This window comes from Plecotus auritus (genome assembly GCF_963455305.1).
Source record: "Plecotus auritus genome assembly, chromosome: X".
Classification (NCBI taxonomy): domain Eukaryota; kingdom Metazoa; phylum Chordata; class Mammalia; order Chiroptera; family Vespertilionidae; genus Plecotus; species Plecotus auritus.
In genome coordinates, this window is record NC_137784.1 from 114,513,506 (window position 1) to 114,531,084 (window position 17,579).

At 44.4% G+C, this 17,579-nt stretch overlaps 1 protein-coding gene across 4 annotated transcripts in view; it reads left to right on the forward strand.

Moving 5' to 3' along the window:
* The first annotated feature begins 7,667 nt into the window (after positions 1-7,667).
* Positions 7,668-17,579, forward strand: part of LOC308240400 (integrator complex subunit 6-like) — a 71,481-nt gene continuing 61,569 nt past the window's right edge. For 2 of the 4 annotated variants that reach the window (XM_080653340.1, XM_080653341.1), the window contains exons 1-2: positions 7,671-8,158; positions 8,300-8,377. In XM_080653340.1, coding sequence (XP_080509466.1) covers positions 8,048-8,158; positions 8,300-8,377 — 189 coding nt within the window. In that variant the 5' untranslated portion in view covers positions 7,671-8,047. Of the gene's footprint in view, positions 8,378-17,579 lie in introns of all 4 variants that reach the window. The other 2 variants (XM_080653339.1, XM_080653338.1) reach the window with 2 other exon arrangements.

Sequence of the window (17,579 nt, forward strand, 5' to 3'; positions counted from 1 at the left end):
CCCTGGCTCTTTATATATTAAGATCATTTTAATCTCATTTGAGCATTTGCCAGAAAGGATCAATAACATGTCCTGTTAGAAAAAAAATAAATATGTTAAAAGGCATTCACCTGCCTGAGGAGCACATCCTAAGGTCCTATGGGGCCTGCATGCCCTCAACCTCTGGAGCACTGTTTGGCTAAAATCATTTATGTTTCCCTGATACTGATAAATCAGTTTTAAAAACTGTTTCAATAGTATTCACCTTGGAATGATTTTTAAAATATTTTGTATTTAAATTTCTAACATAACCTCTTTCTGATTATAAAAATAAGGTATACTCATTGTAGAAAAGTTGGGGGAAAGTATAAAGAAGATTTTTTTAACATTAATTTCTTCTTCTTTTCTTTTTTTAAAATAAATCTTTACTGTTCAGATTATTACAGTTGTTCCTCTTTTCTCCCCATAGCTCCCCTCCACCCAGTTCCCACCCCACCCCCTGACCTTACCCGCCCCCCGTCCTTGTCCATAGTTGTACGATTTTTGTCCAATCTCTTCCCACACCCCCACACCTCCTTCCCCCCAAGAATTGTCAGTCCACTCCCTTTTTATGCCCCTGATTCTATTATACTCACCAGTTTATTCTGTTCATCAGATTTTTTATTCATTTGATTTTTAGTTTTACTGGTTGATAGATATGTATTTGTTGTCACTTTGTTGACCATAATTTTTATTTTTACCTTTTTCTTCTTCCTCCTCTTCTTAAAGAATACCCTTCCACACTTCATATAATACTGGTTTGGCAGTGATGAACTCCTTTAGCTTTTTTTAAATCTGTGAATCTCTTTATCTGACCTTCAATTCTGAATGATAGCTTTGCTGGGTAGAGTAATCTTGGTTGTAGGTTCTTGCTATTCATCACTTTGAATATTTCTTGCCACTTCCTTCTGGCCTGCATAGCTTCTGTGAGAAATCAGCTGGAAGTCGTATGGGTACTCCTTTGTAGGTAACTAACTTTTTCTCTTGCTGCTTTTAATATTCTCTTCGTCTTTTGCCCTTGGCATTTTAATTGTGATGTGTCTTGGTGTGGTCCTCTTTGGATTCCTTTTGTTTGGGGTTCTCTGCGCTTCCTGGACTTGTAAGTCTATTTCTTTCACCATGTGGGGAAAGTTTTCTGTCATTATTTCTTCAAATAGTTTTTCAATATCTTGCTCTCTCTCTTCTGGTACCCCTATAATTTGGATATTGGTACGCTTGAAGTTGTCCCAGAAGCTCCTTGCCCTATCTTCATATTTTTGGAATCTTTTTTCTTTTCCAGTTGAGTGTTTTTTGCTTCTTTGTATTTCAAATCTTTGACTTGGTTCTTGGGATCCTCTAGTCTACTGTTGGATCTCTGTATATTATTCTTTATTTCAGTCAGTGTATGCTTAATTTCTAATTGGTCCTTTTTCATATCCTTGAGGGTCTCACTATATTTCTCAGAGGTTTCTAGAAGATTCTTGAGTAACCTTGTAACCATAGGTTTTGAACTCTATATCCAGTAGTTTGCTTTCCTCCATTTCTTTCATTTGTGACCTATTTCTTTGTCTCTGCATTTTGGTTGCTTCCCTGTGTTGATAGAGTTGCTTTGTGTGCTAGGTGTCCTATAGGGCTCAGTGGCTCAGCCTCCCTAATTACCTGAGGTGGACACTCTTGGTGCACCCCTTTGTGGGCTGTGTGCACAGTCTTGTTGTAGTTAAGCCTTGATTGCTGTTGGTATCACTGGGAGGAGTTGACTTCCAGGCCAATTGGTTGTGAGGACCAGTTGTGTCTACAATGGGAGAACTTCTGTGCTGGAGACACCCTTATGGGGCAGGACTTGCTTCAGTGGGGCTTTGGCACTCACTGAGTCTGCTCCCTGAGTGTGTCTCTTATGGATATGAAGAGTTGTAATCTGGATGGTCTCACTCTGACCACTGGGTACACTGGCTCTTGGATCTACAAGGAGGTGCAAAGTCAGCCACTGCCTGAAGCCACCCAGCAGGAGCTACAGAGTGATCTGCAGATTCCTCCTCTTTTTTGGGGGTTTGGAGGTGCCCAGATGACGCCCAACTGTGAAGTGATGAAAGCTGCTGTGGAGCCTTGGGCCTGCTTTTGGTGGCTCTGGGGCTCTCTGACCTAGCTGCAGTTTGTTAGGGTTAGATTGCAAAAGGCCAGGCCACTCATATGCAAAAGCCTCTGGGCACAGCTTGGGTGTAGTGGTAAATTGGGTGGGGCAGGGTCTCGGGGAATCACCAGGGTGGAGCAAACAGCAATGGCTGACCCTCAGCCCTGCCCCGAAGAGGCCCCGGGGCTCTGTGTCCCACGGCACCATGCAGGAACAATGATCGCTGCAAGCACCTCTGAGAGAAAGCCACCCTTGCATTCTGACCCGATGCCAGACAGTCCAGTTTCTCTCCGTATGAGTCTGGGTCCCCAGAGTCTCACCCAGAACTGGAGTTCAGAGCAGTCGGGAGCTTGTATCTCCCTCCCGATTGAAAAAGACAACAGCATACTGTTGCCAGCCCCTTTCACGCACGCTTCTGTACCTCCGCACTTCACTTCCGCACCTCCGCACCTCCTCCCAGTCTCAGTGTGCTTTTCTCTTTCCTTCTAGTTGTAGAATTTCCACTCAGCCAGCCTTCCCATGGTTCTGGATGATATTCATTTTGCCTTTTAGTTGTAGTTTTGATATGGTTGTGCTCGGCAGCAAGTTCAGATGTTTACCTATGCTGCCATCTTGGTTGTTTCGTTGTTTCTAAAGAAGATTTTTTAATGTAATCTTAAAATACTGTTTTGATGTGGGGAATATAAAAATATATATTATATATTATATATTATATATTATATATTATATATTATATATTATATATTATATATTATATATTATATATTATATATTATATATTATATATTATATATTATATATTATATATTATATATTATATATTATATATTATATATTATATATAAATATGTATTTGTTGATATGTAATATGTCACATTATAATTATAATCATCTATCTATATAAAAGCCAAGTGACTGGAATGACCAGAATGACCGGTTGCTATGATGTCCACTGCGGCCGGCCAACCAGCCTGATCGGGGTTGGGGCCAGCCAGCCAACCTCCCTGGCAGGCTGGCCAGACCCTACCTGTGCACGAATTCATGCACCAGGCCTCTAGTATATCTATAATCCTATATAATAAAAGGCCAGCGACCATAACGGCGTAACAATCAGAACGACCGATTGGCCAGTCACTATGAGGTGCATTGACCACCTCTCGGTCCCTCCCCCCAGCCCGCAGGCTCTGATTGCTGGATGGCCAACGGGGAACCACGTGGAACCAGAGTCGGTGGTGGTGGGTCGGGACTGGGGACTGGTGAGCAGGCAAAATGCAGACCTCTTGGTCCCTCCCCTCAGCCTGCAGGCTCTGATAGATTACCAGATGGCAAAGGGGAACTGGGGTGGGTGTTGGTGGTGGGGTGGGACCAAAGACTGGCAAACAGGCCGAAGATGGCCCTGATCGCAGGCTAGGCCTAGGGACCCTACCTGTGCACGATTTTGTGCTCTGGGCCTCTAGTAGATTATACTATCCTGTATAATAAAAGGCTAATATGCAAATCAACCGAATGGCAGAACGACTGGTTGCTATGATGAGCACTGACCACCAGGGGGCAGTTGCTCAATGCAGGAGCCGGGCTCATGGTTGCTGGGTGTAGAGGTGGTGGCAGGAGCCTCTCCTGCCTCTGGGGCAGTGCTAAGGATGTCCAACTGTTGGACATCCCCTGAGGGCCATGGACAGTGAGAGGGTGCAGGTCGGGCTGAGGGACCCCACTGAGTGCATGAATTTTGTGCACCAGGCCTCTAGTATATCAATAAATATATAATGTTATGTTACATATCAACGAATATATATTTGTTTATAAATAAATATGTTTGTTTATATAAAAATATACAAACAAGGACAGTGATATGCCCAATTTCACAAATGTTATTTTATATATATAACATACTAGAGGCCAGGTGCATGAAATTCGTGCATGGGGGTGTGTCCCTCAGCCCAGCCTGCACCTTCTCCAATCTGGGACCCCTCGAGGGATATCCGACTGCCCTCTCACAATCCAGGACTGCTGGCTCCCAACCACTTACCTGCCTTCCTTCCTGGTTGCCCCTAACCGCTTCTGCCTGCCAGCTTGATCACCCCCTAACCACTCCCCTGCCAGCCTGATCGACACCTAACTGCCCTCCCCTGCTGGCCTGATTGCCCCAAACTTCCCTCCCTTGCCAGCTTGGTCGCCCTTAACTGCCCTCCCCTGCTGGCCTGGTCACCCCTAACTGCCCTCCCCTACCGGCCTGGTTCCCCCCACCTGCCCTCCCCTGCAGGCCTGGGTCCCCCCCAACCACCTTCCCCATGCAGGCCTGGGTCCCCCCCAACTGCCCTCCCCTGCCAGCCCAGTCACCCCTAACTGCCCTCCCCTCCAGGCCTGATAGCCCCCAACTGCCCTCCCTTGCAGGCCTGGTCCCTCCCAACTGCTCTCCCCTGCAGGCCTGATCACCCACAACTGCCCTCCCCTGCCAGCCATCTTGTGGCAGCCATCTTGTGTCCACAAGGGGTCGGCCATCTTGTGTGTTGGAGTGATGGTCAATTTGCATATTACCTCTTTATTAAATAGGGTAAATTAATAGAAAATTTTGTACTTCTTCAACCAAAGGCTACTCTAAGCAACCAATCAACCCTATGCATTTATCTCATGGGCTGAAAGCGGCATAGTATTACTTGGAGTTGACTTTAACAAGAAAGTTTGTTTCCAGGTACTAATCCCACCCCCACTTAATGTTAGGCAAAATTATTAGACTGCCCCATGATCTCCACCTCATGGTGTTACATCCTGTATAATCCTCTCTCCTGAGTGTGGGTGAGACTGGTGGCTTGTTTCTAGTCAATAGAATATGGCAAGGGTAATGGCTGGCTTTCTTATGATTAAATCAAATTACATAAACTGGAGCAAGTGAGTATCCTGATGGCCCTGAAAAATCAAACAACCTTTCTATAAATAAACCTACAGAGAGAGCCACATGGCAGTAAACTGAAGCTGCAGAACTGAAGCTGCAGATATACTGGAAGGTGGCCCCAAGCCAGCAGGCAGCCATAAGAAAATGAATTCTGCCAAAACCCTGAATGGGCTTGGAAGCTGATTCTTTCCCAGTCAAACCTCCAGATGAAAACACAGCCTGTCAGACACCTGGATTGAAGTCTTGTACAACTGAGCAGAGAATCCAGCTACACCATGCCCAGATCCCTGACTCACAGCAACTGTAAGGTAATAAATGAGTATGTTGTTTTGAACTGCAGAATTTATGGTCCAGTTTTCTATTTACACAGAAATAGAAAACTGACACATCAACCCCCACCAGCCCTGTAATTTATAGCACCATGTAGGCACCACCCTTCTCCAATAATATTTGTATGAAAATGGAAATGGGGACTTCTAGTGTCTATTTCCCCATTAATTCCCACCAGGTGAATCCCACCAGATTTTCCTGAAATGCAGCATGCCTATTACTATCTCTGGCTGAACTTTTGTTTACACCATTCCTTCCAAACTATAATCCCTCTCTTTCCTCTTTATGCCTCATCCCTCTCATCCACAAAACCTTCTGAACTTCTAGACCACTGGACCATTGCTTTCATTGCACTTTTTGGTTTAATCACTTATTTGCCCCTGATTCATATACTGCCATGTGGCCTTTTCTGAAATCTTATTTTTCTGAAACTATTATTGAATGTGTGCACATATCTATAATATATAATACAAAGAACATAGAAAAGATTACATAAAGAAATGTATCAATAAAAGTATAAACTCATTGAAACTCAGAATTCCATATCATGCATAGCATCCTTCTAGGAATACACACCTCTGCATTTAAAAATTGTGTTACATGTTCGGTAGGTGTGGCTCAGTGATTGAGCATCAACCTATGAACCAGGAGGTCATGGTTCGATTCCCGGTCAGGGCACATGCCTGGGTTTCAGGCTCGATCCCCAGTGTGGGGCATGCAAGAGGCAGGCGATTGTTGATTCTCTCATTATTGATGTTTCTATCTGTCTCTCTCCTTCTCCCTTCCTCTCTAAAATCAATAAAAAATATTTTTAAATATTTTTATTGTTTAAAATATTACATATATTAGTACATATATCTCCTTTTTTTCCCCATTGACCTTCCCCCAGCCTCCCCTACCCACTGTCGCATGCCCTCATCCCACCCCCCTCCAGTGTCTTGTGTCCATTGGTGTGCTTATATGCATGCATACAAGTCCTTTGGTTGATCTATTTCCCTCCCTCCCCAACACTCACCAGCCTTCCCGCTGTAATTTGACAGTCAGTTCGGTGCTTTACTGCTTCTGTATCTATCTTTTTATTCATCAGGTTATAATGTTCTTTATTTTCCATAAATGAATGAGATCATGTGGTATTTTTCTTTCATTGCCTGGCTTATTTCACTTAACATAATTCTCTCCAGGTCCATCCATGCTGCTGCAAATGGTAAGAATTCCTTCCTTTTTATAAAAAATATTTTTTAAAAAATCATGTTACAGCCCTAGCCTATTTTGCTCAGTGGTTAGAGTGTTGGCCTGTGGGCCAAAGGGTCTCAGGTTTGATCCCCAGTCAAGGGCAGGTCAAGGGCATGTACTTTGGTTGCAGGTTCATCCCAGGTCAATATGTCTGTCTCACATCGATGTATTTGGGTTTTTTCTCCCTCTCTCCTCCTCCTCCCTCTCTTTTTCTCTCTCTCTAAAGATCAATGGAAAAAGTATCTTTGGATGAGGACTTTTTAAAAATCATGTTACCTAAAGTAGTCAGCCAAGGGTGATTGGCCACTTATTGAGCCTTTCCTTGGAGTCAGACCTGAGAACATCCCTCATCCCTTTACTGAAAAATGCCGTCTACTATAATCATTTCAAGGATTAAGTGAGGCTAACAGGCCTGGTACCTATAGGTGCTCAATAAATGTGAGTTGAATGAGAATCTTGGTTGGCTAACTTCCCATGTGCAAAGTCTGTGCAGATACAAGAGTGGGTGGATTTATCCCTGGCAGGCCAATACCTCAAAGAGATCAGTGAAATTGAAGACGCTTGTGCACACAAAAGACCAGTTTAGGTAACTGTGTTTAAGTTTTAGTTTCCTTTCAAAGTAGATATATGTGGAATGCAAGGCCAGCAACCAACTTATAAATACTGATCAAGAGTGGGGAGGGAGCTAAAGGAATGCGAGTAGGTCTTGCCAGGAATGAAGTTTGCTGTTTCTAAAATGTTTTGGTCTTAGCTAGTAGCAGGATTGATGGACTGAAGTTAGAAAAGTGTTTTCTGTGCAGCCAATCTAAGCATCTGCTTCTGTACTTCTGTACAACTGTTGCTGAAATTCGCTCTTCCTTTGGAATGAGACATCATCTTTGAAGAGCAAGAGAAAATCCATCCAACCCCCAAAATATCCTAACACCTCCTAAGGCTTTAAAGAAGGGTCCTTAACATTTCCCCTTATACCCTGCCTGGGTTCAAACTTCAACTCCCAGGGTTCGCCCGAATCCCTCCCTTTGCTGTCATCTAATGAATATGCAAATAAACATAATTGGCAGCCAATGGCGTAGGTTCTGGTCACATGGTGCCGGTGGTAGGTGAGCGAACAGAAGTTGTGTGTCGGTGAACACAGATAGCTCTCAGTCTGAGGCAAGCGCTTGAGTGAGCGTGGACGGATGCTTGGGCAGTAGTGTCTGTGGCAGCGGCGGCAGCAGTAGTGGTGGCAGAAGAGAGGAAGGGGGAGGGCCCCGAGGGCTACACTCGCTAACACTTTCAAGTTCCCTTGGAGGGAAAGGAGGTGGGGCTGCAGAAAGAGGAGGCCAGGGGCAGTTTCATCTGTCCAGTCTCATCTCCCTCTCTCCTCTGGCTCTCTGCGCCCTGGCTCTGCGAGAGTTGAGGGTTCGGGTGGCAGTACGCAGCAGTGAGGGCCAGGAGAGCAAGGAACAGAGCCAGGGGTGAGGAGGAAGATGCCCATCCTGCTGTTCCTTATAGACACGTCCGCCTCTATGAACCAGCGCACTGACTTGGGCACCTCCTATTTGGACATTGCCAAAGGTGCTGTGGAGTTATTTTTGAAGGTAAAGGGAAGGGAGGGGAGAGATGGGAAGATCTCCCGTGGGGGTGGGGGTGGGGTGGATTTAGGTGCTTCTGTAACGTTTGTGTTGCCCTTTCCTCCCTCCTTCCCTTCGCGGGCCCCCTCTGTCATCCCTCTCCCGCAGCTGCGCTCCCGGGACCCAGCCAGCCGCGGAGACAGGTACATGCTGGTCACCTACGACGAACCCCCGTACTGCATCAAGGTAAAGGGGCCATCAAGAGAGTGAGGCGACCAGGAATGGGAACCAGTGGGCTGGGGCAGCTTCCCTTCCTTGCCCCCGCCAGAGCAGTCCTGCGTCGCCGGAGGGACGTGGGGAGGGGCGGGAGGCGCAGAGGGCTGGCTGAGCGGTGCTGTCGGTGGTTTCAGAGCCTCTTTGGCGCCCGGGGTCAGGGGAGGGGCAGCCCTGGGGAGAAACCACAGGAGAGCCTGACCGGTGGCGGCGGCGACCGCAGTGGCCACGGAAGATGGCGGACATTTTGCTTTTGTATGAGCCAGAGAGGGAGACTGTGGGCGCTGCTGAGATGAAAAGGAGGGAGAGGAGGGAGGGGAAGAGACCCGCCCCTTCGGGGTGCACCCCGCGCGACTGTGGCCAAGGGGAAGGGCGAGCCTGCGACTCCGCCCCAGGTGCTCTGGCCCGCGCGGGCTTCCCTGAAGCCCTGGCTCCACCTCTGGCCCCTCCTTCCTCCCCACTCCTGCTCCCCGCAGCTTCCCCTCTTCCACCACCCCGCCTCCGCTGCTTCTTCTCTCTCCCCACTCCCTCCCACTTTCCCCCTGCTCCCTCCACCCCCTTCCTGCTGAGAGCGTGGCAGCGTCTGCCACTGGCCTTCAAAGATTAGAGTACTGCTTTTGCACTTTTGTGGTCTTTAACCCACCCCGCGCAATGGAAAATCTGTCCTCTGAGCAAGCCTCTCAACCCCCAGACCAGAGAAATTCTGTTCGTTTCTTCTTCCTAATTGTTTGGTTACCTTAGCTACTGTTAGTGTTCCATTTGAGACTAATGGCGATGGGGTGGGACAGGGAGATGCCCAGTCGGAACCCACAGGAGGCAGAGCTTTTTAGGGACCTAGCCTACCTATTTACATCATGTTAGGTTTGTGTTAGCCTTGTAGGGATTTGTCCAGTGAAAAAGAAAGGAAGGACTCGACTAAGCGCAGTTATAATAGTAAAATTGGATGATTTGATCCAAAGGATTCTGACCTACAGGAGAAACGTAGGGAGGACTTCACCTCCATGGGGTAGTTAATATATGTTACTAATGGAGAGGAGATAAAGAATCGCTTTGCCTGCAGTGACCCGATGAAATTGAATTCAGACTATTAAATCAACCTGGGTAAGAGTCCTGTTTGCATATTGAACCTTAAAAAAATACATTACCGTAATCCTTGAAGTCTTTTGCTAGACCCCCTCATTTTCTTAGAATTATCTTAATAGTGTTGGGGAGGTGCCATTTAGATGTGTTGTAATTCGTTTTAGTCAAGTATGGTATTTATAAGAACGGAAACTACCAAACTGAATAGTTGGTCAAGGAAAGTGTTCCTTCAGAAAGAAAACGAAAGGGGGAAACATAATAAACAAAAAAGGGAGGCTTTAACTTTGTAATTCTTAGTTTCCAATAACAGTTTGATTAGTAGGTTCCCTTTAAAAACTTCTAGTTTTGATACTTTCTTTTTTGGTTTTTGATTTATCTATTTAGAAAAATGGAGCAAGTAGACATCTTTCAAAATACCATAATCTTTTTAAAAATGTCTTTTCCAAAAGGGTGTGACCATTTCTTCCACTTAGAAGAGCAGATGTTTGTACATCCTAAGTCTACACCCCTTGAGTACTAATACAGATAATAACCCACCATTTACAGTGTGGCCACTTAAAGGATACACTACAAAGCAATGTGCCTTTTCTTTTCTTTAAAGGAACCACTTATTCAGCATTTTTATGAATGCCAAGACCCATAATTTAAAAAGGGGTTTGAACAAACATAAACAAACTATAGATACAGACACCAGGAATTTTTTAAAAGTAAAAATGGGTTTTGACCCATAAAACTTTCATGGCAATCTTTACAGAATCTTTGGAAAGGAAAAATAAAGTCCCACTACCACCCCCCTTAACAACCATCATCACATCTTTATACCTAGAATTGTAATCACAGTGTACATATTACTTTGTGTTCTGCTTTTTCTACCTATAATGTCCCATGAATTTTTCTGGGCTGCCACATAGTCTTCATACTTAAAATATTTAGTGGCTGTGTAATTTACCCATGGTATTTTAGAGGCTCGAGATAGTTCTGTGAACAGAGGGGGAAAGTTGAATATTGTTTTTAATGGAAATTTCATCTGATAGCTCTTTTTATCCTGCCATCTTACATGCTTCATTTTTTCCTAAAGTAAAAAACAACCTTCTTCCCATTTGAGTTTGATCTTTTTTCCTTATGTAGGCCAGGTATGGAAAGATACTTTCTGTAATACTTTTAATTACCAATCATAAATTATTTTCTTTTTAGTCTTTATGTTTTTCCAAGGTTATTCAGGTTTTTCTTTTTAATCTTACATGATAATTACATGTTCTAGGAAATGGTTAATGATCTTAATGATGCTCTTGTCATGTTGCTATCTATACCTGAATTACTAATGATATGCCATCGTTTGGGAGCATTTTCTTTTTCTGAGTCTCTTTTAGCCACTCCCTCCAGCTTACCCCCAACCCTCCCCGCAGCATGTGGTAACTGTTCTTTAGCTGTTAGGATCTAGCCATTTTGGAAGCTCTGAAATTTTAGAACAGCTGGGGAATTTTTCTTAAAATTTAGCCTAGTCTTTCATTTGCTCATAGCTAGGAGCCATAAATATCTGTTTTCTGTCACACTGATTATCAAATAGTTCTTCCTCTGATTGTTGGCAGACATCTTAGTTCCTCAGGTCCTTTCAGTAAAGTGATGTTAGGGTTTGATTTGTAGCTTATTTTTATGCAGAATAATGTGAAACGTATTTTTCAATTTCTCTGTGGTTGGAGGGCAATTGTTTTGATATCTTCTCAAAATACCTTTTAATTTTGGGGGTCTTGATTATATTCAACTGTAAACACTGCAAAATGGAAGGGTTTTTTTCCCTACTAGACAATTCAATTCTGTCAGTGTTGCTACAGGCATAAGTTGTGCATTTAGTTGGGAGGTTTTTCCCTAATAGGCATGGAACTATTCCCAGTATATCCACTTACAAGCTCTGACAATAAATCTTGTTGTGAAAAGTTACTGTGACTGGAACTTTTCACTAATGTATACTGTGGAGTATGTGAATATAGTATTTCACCTAGGACTTAGTAACTTCTTGCTGCACACCCCTTAGGACATGGATATGTGCTCTTTTAAAATTAGTCATACCTGTTACTTGCAGTCAGCTTTGGATGGATGGAATTAAGTTTGATTGGGGGGACCATATAAAAATCATATGACACTTAAGCATTTGTGCTACATCTGTTTCAAGTGCTGCTTTGTAGGCAAGTTTTATACGCACAGTGTCACAAATGTTAACACTACATTTATACAATGGTATCTTTAGTGTATGCTAGGATGAGACTAATATTTTAAAATTTCCAATGTATCCTCATAAGACTAAAACACGGTTTTTAAAAGTGGGGTTTTGGTATAATAGTTAATAGTTTTGTCAGTGGTTCTGCTGTCTTCTCGTATGTTTTGTTTTGCTATGAATCAAACTTTCTTTTTATTCATTGAATAGCAGAGGTAAACTTGTCACTACTACTGACTGAGTAAATTAAGGGCATCAAGAAGAAAGTGAGCCATCACCCCAATAAGTTCCATAAAAAATAAAAAGAATCAAAATAGTTTGATGTTTGCAGTTAGTTTCTTAAAATTAATTTTGATTGGAAGAAATGCTATTTAAACATAAAAGCAAGTCAATTTTCTAGAAATAGAAAAACACATGTATAAATAGTGGACAGAAGGATTTTTTTTTAATAGGAAGACTTGTTTCAAAGAAACATCCTAAGTCTGTAATCTGAAAACACAGAGCATTTGAAAAAGTGAAATTTTCCCTTAAGTGTTGCTTTTTCAAGTCCTTAAGCTTTGCTTACTGTTATCTGCATGCCTTTGTCAACATGTATCAATAAAAGGTAGCATTTTGGCTTATAGATTTAGGAAGTAAAGTTTTTTTATGATCTCGGCTCCTAACATTTATTGGTATTTTAACTAAAATATAACGTTTTCATATGCCCTTGAGTATATTTTATGGGTGTTATTTGGAAAAGGAGCTACTTTTAGGGGAGTCTCTAATTGTGGTTGGAAGCCAAGGAAGTGCTTTTGGGTGAAACAGTAGCAACATGGCTGTGAGAGCAGCCTGAGAGAATGGAAGGGGCATTTAAAACTTAAAATGCCACAAAGGCAGTGTATTGACTTTTATAATGAATTGTTTCTTTTGTGATCTTGCTTCCTTTTCACCTTCCTCATTGGCCATTTGAAGCATATGATGATAGTTATTTTGAAATAATAAAAGGGTGCATAAACCATCAACAAAATTAAAAGGCCATCTACTGAATGGGAGGAAATATTTACAAGTCACATATCTGATAAGGGATTAATATCCAAAATATACAAAGAGCTCATACAACTCAATCAATAGCAAAAAAACAATCGGATAAAATAAATGGGCAAAGGATCTGAATAGACATTTTTTAAAGAGGACATACAGATGCCCAACAGGTACATGAAAAGATGCTCAATATCACTAGTCATTAGAGGGTTGCAAATCAAAACCACAATGAGATATCACCTCACACCTGTTAGAATGGCTATCATAAAAAAGACAAATGTCTTGGCTAGGCTGTGAAGAAAAGGCACCCTTGTGCACTGTTGGTGGGAATGTAAATTGGTTCAGCCGCTATGGAAAAAAAATATGGAAGTTCCTTAGAAAATTAAAAATAGAACTACACACACACACACATACAAAATAGAACTACAATGCAACCCAGCAATTCTACTTCTGAGTATTTATCTGAAGAAAATGAAAACACAAACTTGAAAGATATATGTACCCCCTTGTTCACTACAGCATTAATTACAATAGTTAAGATATGGCAACAATCTAAGTGTCCACTGATGGATAAATGGATAAAGAAAATATGATTATACTGAAGTTCCTCCATGTTTATGCCACTAAATTGATAATTCTTAAATACAATAAAGTAAAATAGAAAGTCATTTCCCTACTAAAAATCTTTAAGTACCCTTCCATTACATTTCAAAATAGAAACCCAACTCCTTAACCTGGCCTCCAAGGCCTTCATAATCTTTTATCATACTTTTCCAATAGTGTCTCCCCACGTTCTTCTCTTCTGGACCTCAGGTGCGAACCATGATTAGAAATTAGGCCATCAACTCACTCTGCCTCTTCCTCCTGTGCCATTGCATGTGTTGTTCCCTCTGCCTGGGACACACTGGTTGGTCTGACGTGCCTTAATTCTTCATTCTACATTCTCAAAAGTCATCCTACTCTGCCCTATCCCTACTCCAAACAGTGTAAGAACTCCCATTGTGATTTCTTAACACTTTGTCCAGTCCTTAACTATAGCAGTTAGCATGTTATATAGTGATAGTGGTCATGTATCCCTAATATGAGCTCTTTAAGTGCACACATTTGCACTTCTCTATATTTGACCCCATGTACCTAAGGAGTATATAGATTTTAGTGGGTACTCAATAAATTGGGAGGGGGAGGAGTGATTTCACATAATACATGAGTGTGAAAGCTACCCAGTCCTCCCAACCCATTTTCACTACTCTTCTCCAGAGGGTGATCCCCATAACAATTTGATATGTTTAATATTTATTACAGCCAGCGTTTTCACTTAGGTTCACGTTTTATAATATAGTAGAATCTTATTTTTACAAGAACAGTGTATATGTGTCCCCTTTCTTTTGTTTACTGAAGTATAATTAATATACAGTAAAATACATCAATCTTAATGAGTTGATGCATTTTTATATCTTTGTACATTCATGTAACTAAGATGCAGAATATTTCCATCTATAATAAAAGCCTAAGCGACTGTTATAACGGAACGACCAGAACGACCATTCACTATGATGAGCACTGACCACCAGGGGGCAGATGCTCAATGCAGGAGCTGCCCCCTGGTGGTCAGTGTGCTCCCACAGGGGAAGTGCCGCTCAGCCAGAAGCCGGGATTACAGCTGGCAAGTGCAGCGGCAGTGGTGGGAACCTCTCCCACCTCCACGTCAGTGCTAAGGAGCAGCGAGCAGGCGGGTGGCAAGGAGCAAGGGGTCCCAGGCTACGAGAGGGTGCAGGCTGGGCTGAGGGACCCCCCCCCCCCAGTGCACGAATTTCATGCACCGGGCCTCTAGTCAATCTATAAAATGCCTCTTGCTTATTTGGGCAATCCCTTTCTACCCTACTGATAACTGTTGGTCTGACGTTTATCAACAATGTAGTTATATGATCAACATGCTGTTTCTGGTAGATAAGTCTGAGAGTGGTTGTACAGTATTCTAAGTACTCATTTACCATATGTTTATTGAGCACACTCTCTGGACCACGCTTTATTAGAGGGGCTTAAAATGATAACCAGAAAGACCTGGCCCAAGGGGAAATCAGAATAGTAAAATAGTCCTACTCATCAAGGGTCTTGAGAATAGTCATTGAAGAAAGGTGACCAGATGTGGATTAAGGTGGGGGATATTTCAAGAACAGTGGACTCTGAACCAACAGATTGAAGGTGGGGAGGGAGGATGGACAGGACCCACTGAGAATTCCATTTATCTAGTCAAGATTGTAACTGGTTGAGACTAGATCACAAAAGAGCTTTGAAACCTACAAGCTATAGTTTATACACTTCTCCCGGGATAAAGGGCTATGGATGGATTTAAGAGAAATAGGGCAAGGCTTGTTGTCTGTGTAATTGTTTGGTTATTACATAGAAGCAAATATTGAGGCAGGCTGGAGAGAGAGAAGAATTAAAGATGGGGGAAAACCCAAAAGATGTAGTTGGAATTGCCTAGTTTTGCATTAGTGCTGGCTACTTGACAGCTTTTGGCCTCGAGTTTGGGATTAGAGTGGGAGGGGTGGCAGAAGGGCAGGGCCACATGTAAGGAAAAGGCAAATATTGTACTTTTCAGTTTGCCTTTACTTCAGGAAGATAATTAGAATGACTCAGGAGACAGGTTTCTTCATTTCAGAGTGGGCCAACATTACAGCTGTTCCACATCTCAGGGAGAAATGTACTTTTCAGAGGAAGGCAGGTTTGAAGGACCCTTCCTATGGGGGGATGGCAAGGCTGGGGAGAGAAAGGGTTGAAGAAGGGAACCCACTAGTTTAGGTCCTTAAATGAAAAGCTCCTGGTGAACATGGCCTTCACTAAGAGTTTAAATGAGAGATCCAGGCAGTTTCTGTGTTTGCATATTGGACGTTTGGAATGTACTCTCTCCTGGATACAATGGTGATTAGGTTCCCAGGTCTTCCTCCCCAGGAAAGCTTTTTTTAAATCCTCACCTTAGGAGTGAGGATATTTTTTCCATTGATTTTTAGAGAGAGAGAGGGAGGTTAGGAGGGAGAGAGAGAGAGGAGATACTTCCATTGGTTGCCACCCATATGCACAGGAGTGGGGGTTGGGGGTGGTGGTGAGCTGTTTTTAACCCTTAATGTCACTTAGCCATATAACTATTGTGTTTGTTATTGTTTGGGTTTCCAAGGTGATTTGTTAATAACACATCCTTCCCCCTCTTCCTCAAAACTCTGGTGGACTAGTGGTCCCAGTGAGGGGATGGGGACATTATAAGGGCTCCATCAAAGAGGGTGAAGGGCTGAGGTGGCAGTGAGGGTGGGCAAGGCTCTTCTAATATACCAGTCATTCATACTTTAGATTAGGTTGTATTTTACACTGTTTGGTACAGCATCCACTAGCCTTGAGTGGTCACTGAGCACTCGAAAGGCAACTAGTCTGAATCAAGATTATGTTGTAAGTGTAAATTAAGCACTAGATTTTGAAGACTTAGTAAAAGCTACACTAATAAAAGATAAACATGCAAATTAACCATCACTCTGCTACACCCATAGCCAATCAGGAGCGAATATGCAAATTAACCCAACAAAGATGGCAGCGGCAACGGAGCTGGAGTGAGCAGGAGGCTTGGGTTGCCCCCAGCGATGGAGGAAGCCAAGCTTCCCGCCTGCCCTGGCCAGCCCTGGCCTCCACTCAAGTCTACAAAGTTTTAATTATAGAAGATAAAAAAATCCCAGATACCTGCTTCCAGCTGGCCCTGGCCTCTGATCAAGGAGGTGCTGAAAAAAAAAAAAAAGAAAGAAAAAAAGCCCCTTATCCAGGCTGGCCACACCCCCATAGGGTGAGGGTCCCCACTCAGGGGACTTGGCCAGCCTGCAAACAGCCATGAACCCCTCACTCAGGCTGGCCAGGCACCCCAGTGTGGACCCCCACCCTGAAGGGGGTGTGGCCAGCCTGAAAACGGCCCTCAGCTCCTCACCCAGGATGGCCACACCCCCATGGGGTGAGGGTCCCCGCTGGGAGGTGTGGCCAGCCTGCAAACAGCCATCAGCCCCTCACCCAGGCTGGCCAGGTACCCCAGCGGGGACCCCCACCCTGAAGGGGCTGTGGCCAGCTTGAAAACAGCCCTCAGCCCCTCACCCAGGCTGGCCACACGCCCCCCAGCAGGGACCTTCACCCCATGGGGGAGTGGCCAACCTGCAAACCACCACAGGCCCCTCTCCCAGGCCACCCCACACCCCAAGGGAACCCCCACCCTCATCCAGGACACCCTTCAGGGCAAACCAGCCGGCCCCCACCCGTGCACCAGGACTCTATCTATACTAATAAAAGGGTAATATGCTAATTAGACTGGGAAACCTTCCAGGAGACCTTCCGGACATTCTTCTGGACAAAGCCATGGTGGCGGGGCTGAGGTAGAGGCGGTTAGAGGCCAAGAGGGGAGGGCAGTTGTGGGCAACCAGACCAGGATGGGACGGCACTTGTGGGTGATCAGGCTGGTGGGGGGCAGCCATTGGGGGTGATCAGGCCGGTGGGGGGGCAGTTGGGGGTGAGCAGAACAGCAGGGGGGCCAGTTGGGGGCGAGCAGGCCGTCAGTGGGGTTCAGTTGGGGGTGATCAGGACAGCGGGGGGAGGGGCAGTTTGGAGTGAGCAGGCCAGCAGGGGGGCAGTTGGGGCGAGCAGGCCGGTAGGGGAGGCAGTTGGGGGAGAGCACACTGGCATGGGGGGCAGTTGGAGTGATCAGGCTGGCAGAGGGGCATTTGGGGGCAAGCAGGCCGGTGGCAGGGGGAAGTTGGGGGTGAGCAGGATGGCAGGCAGAGTGGTTAGGGGCAATCAGGCAGGCAGGCAGACAGGTGAGTGGTTAGGAGCCAGCAGTCC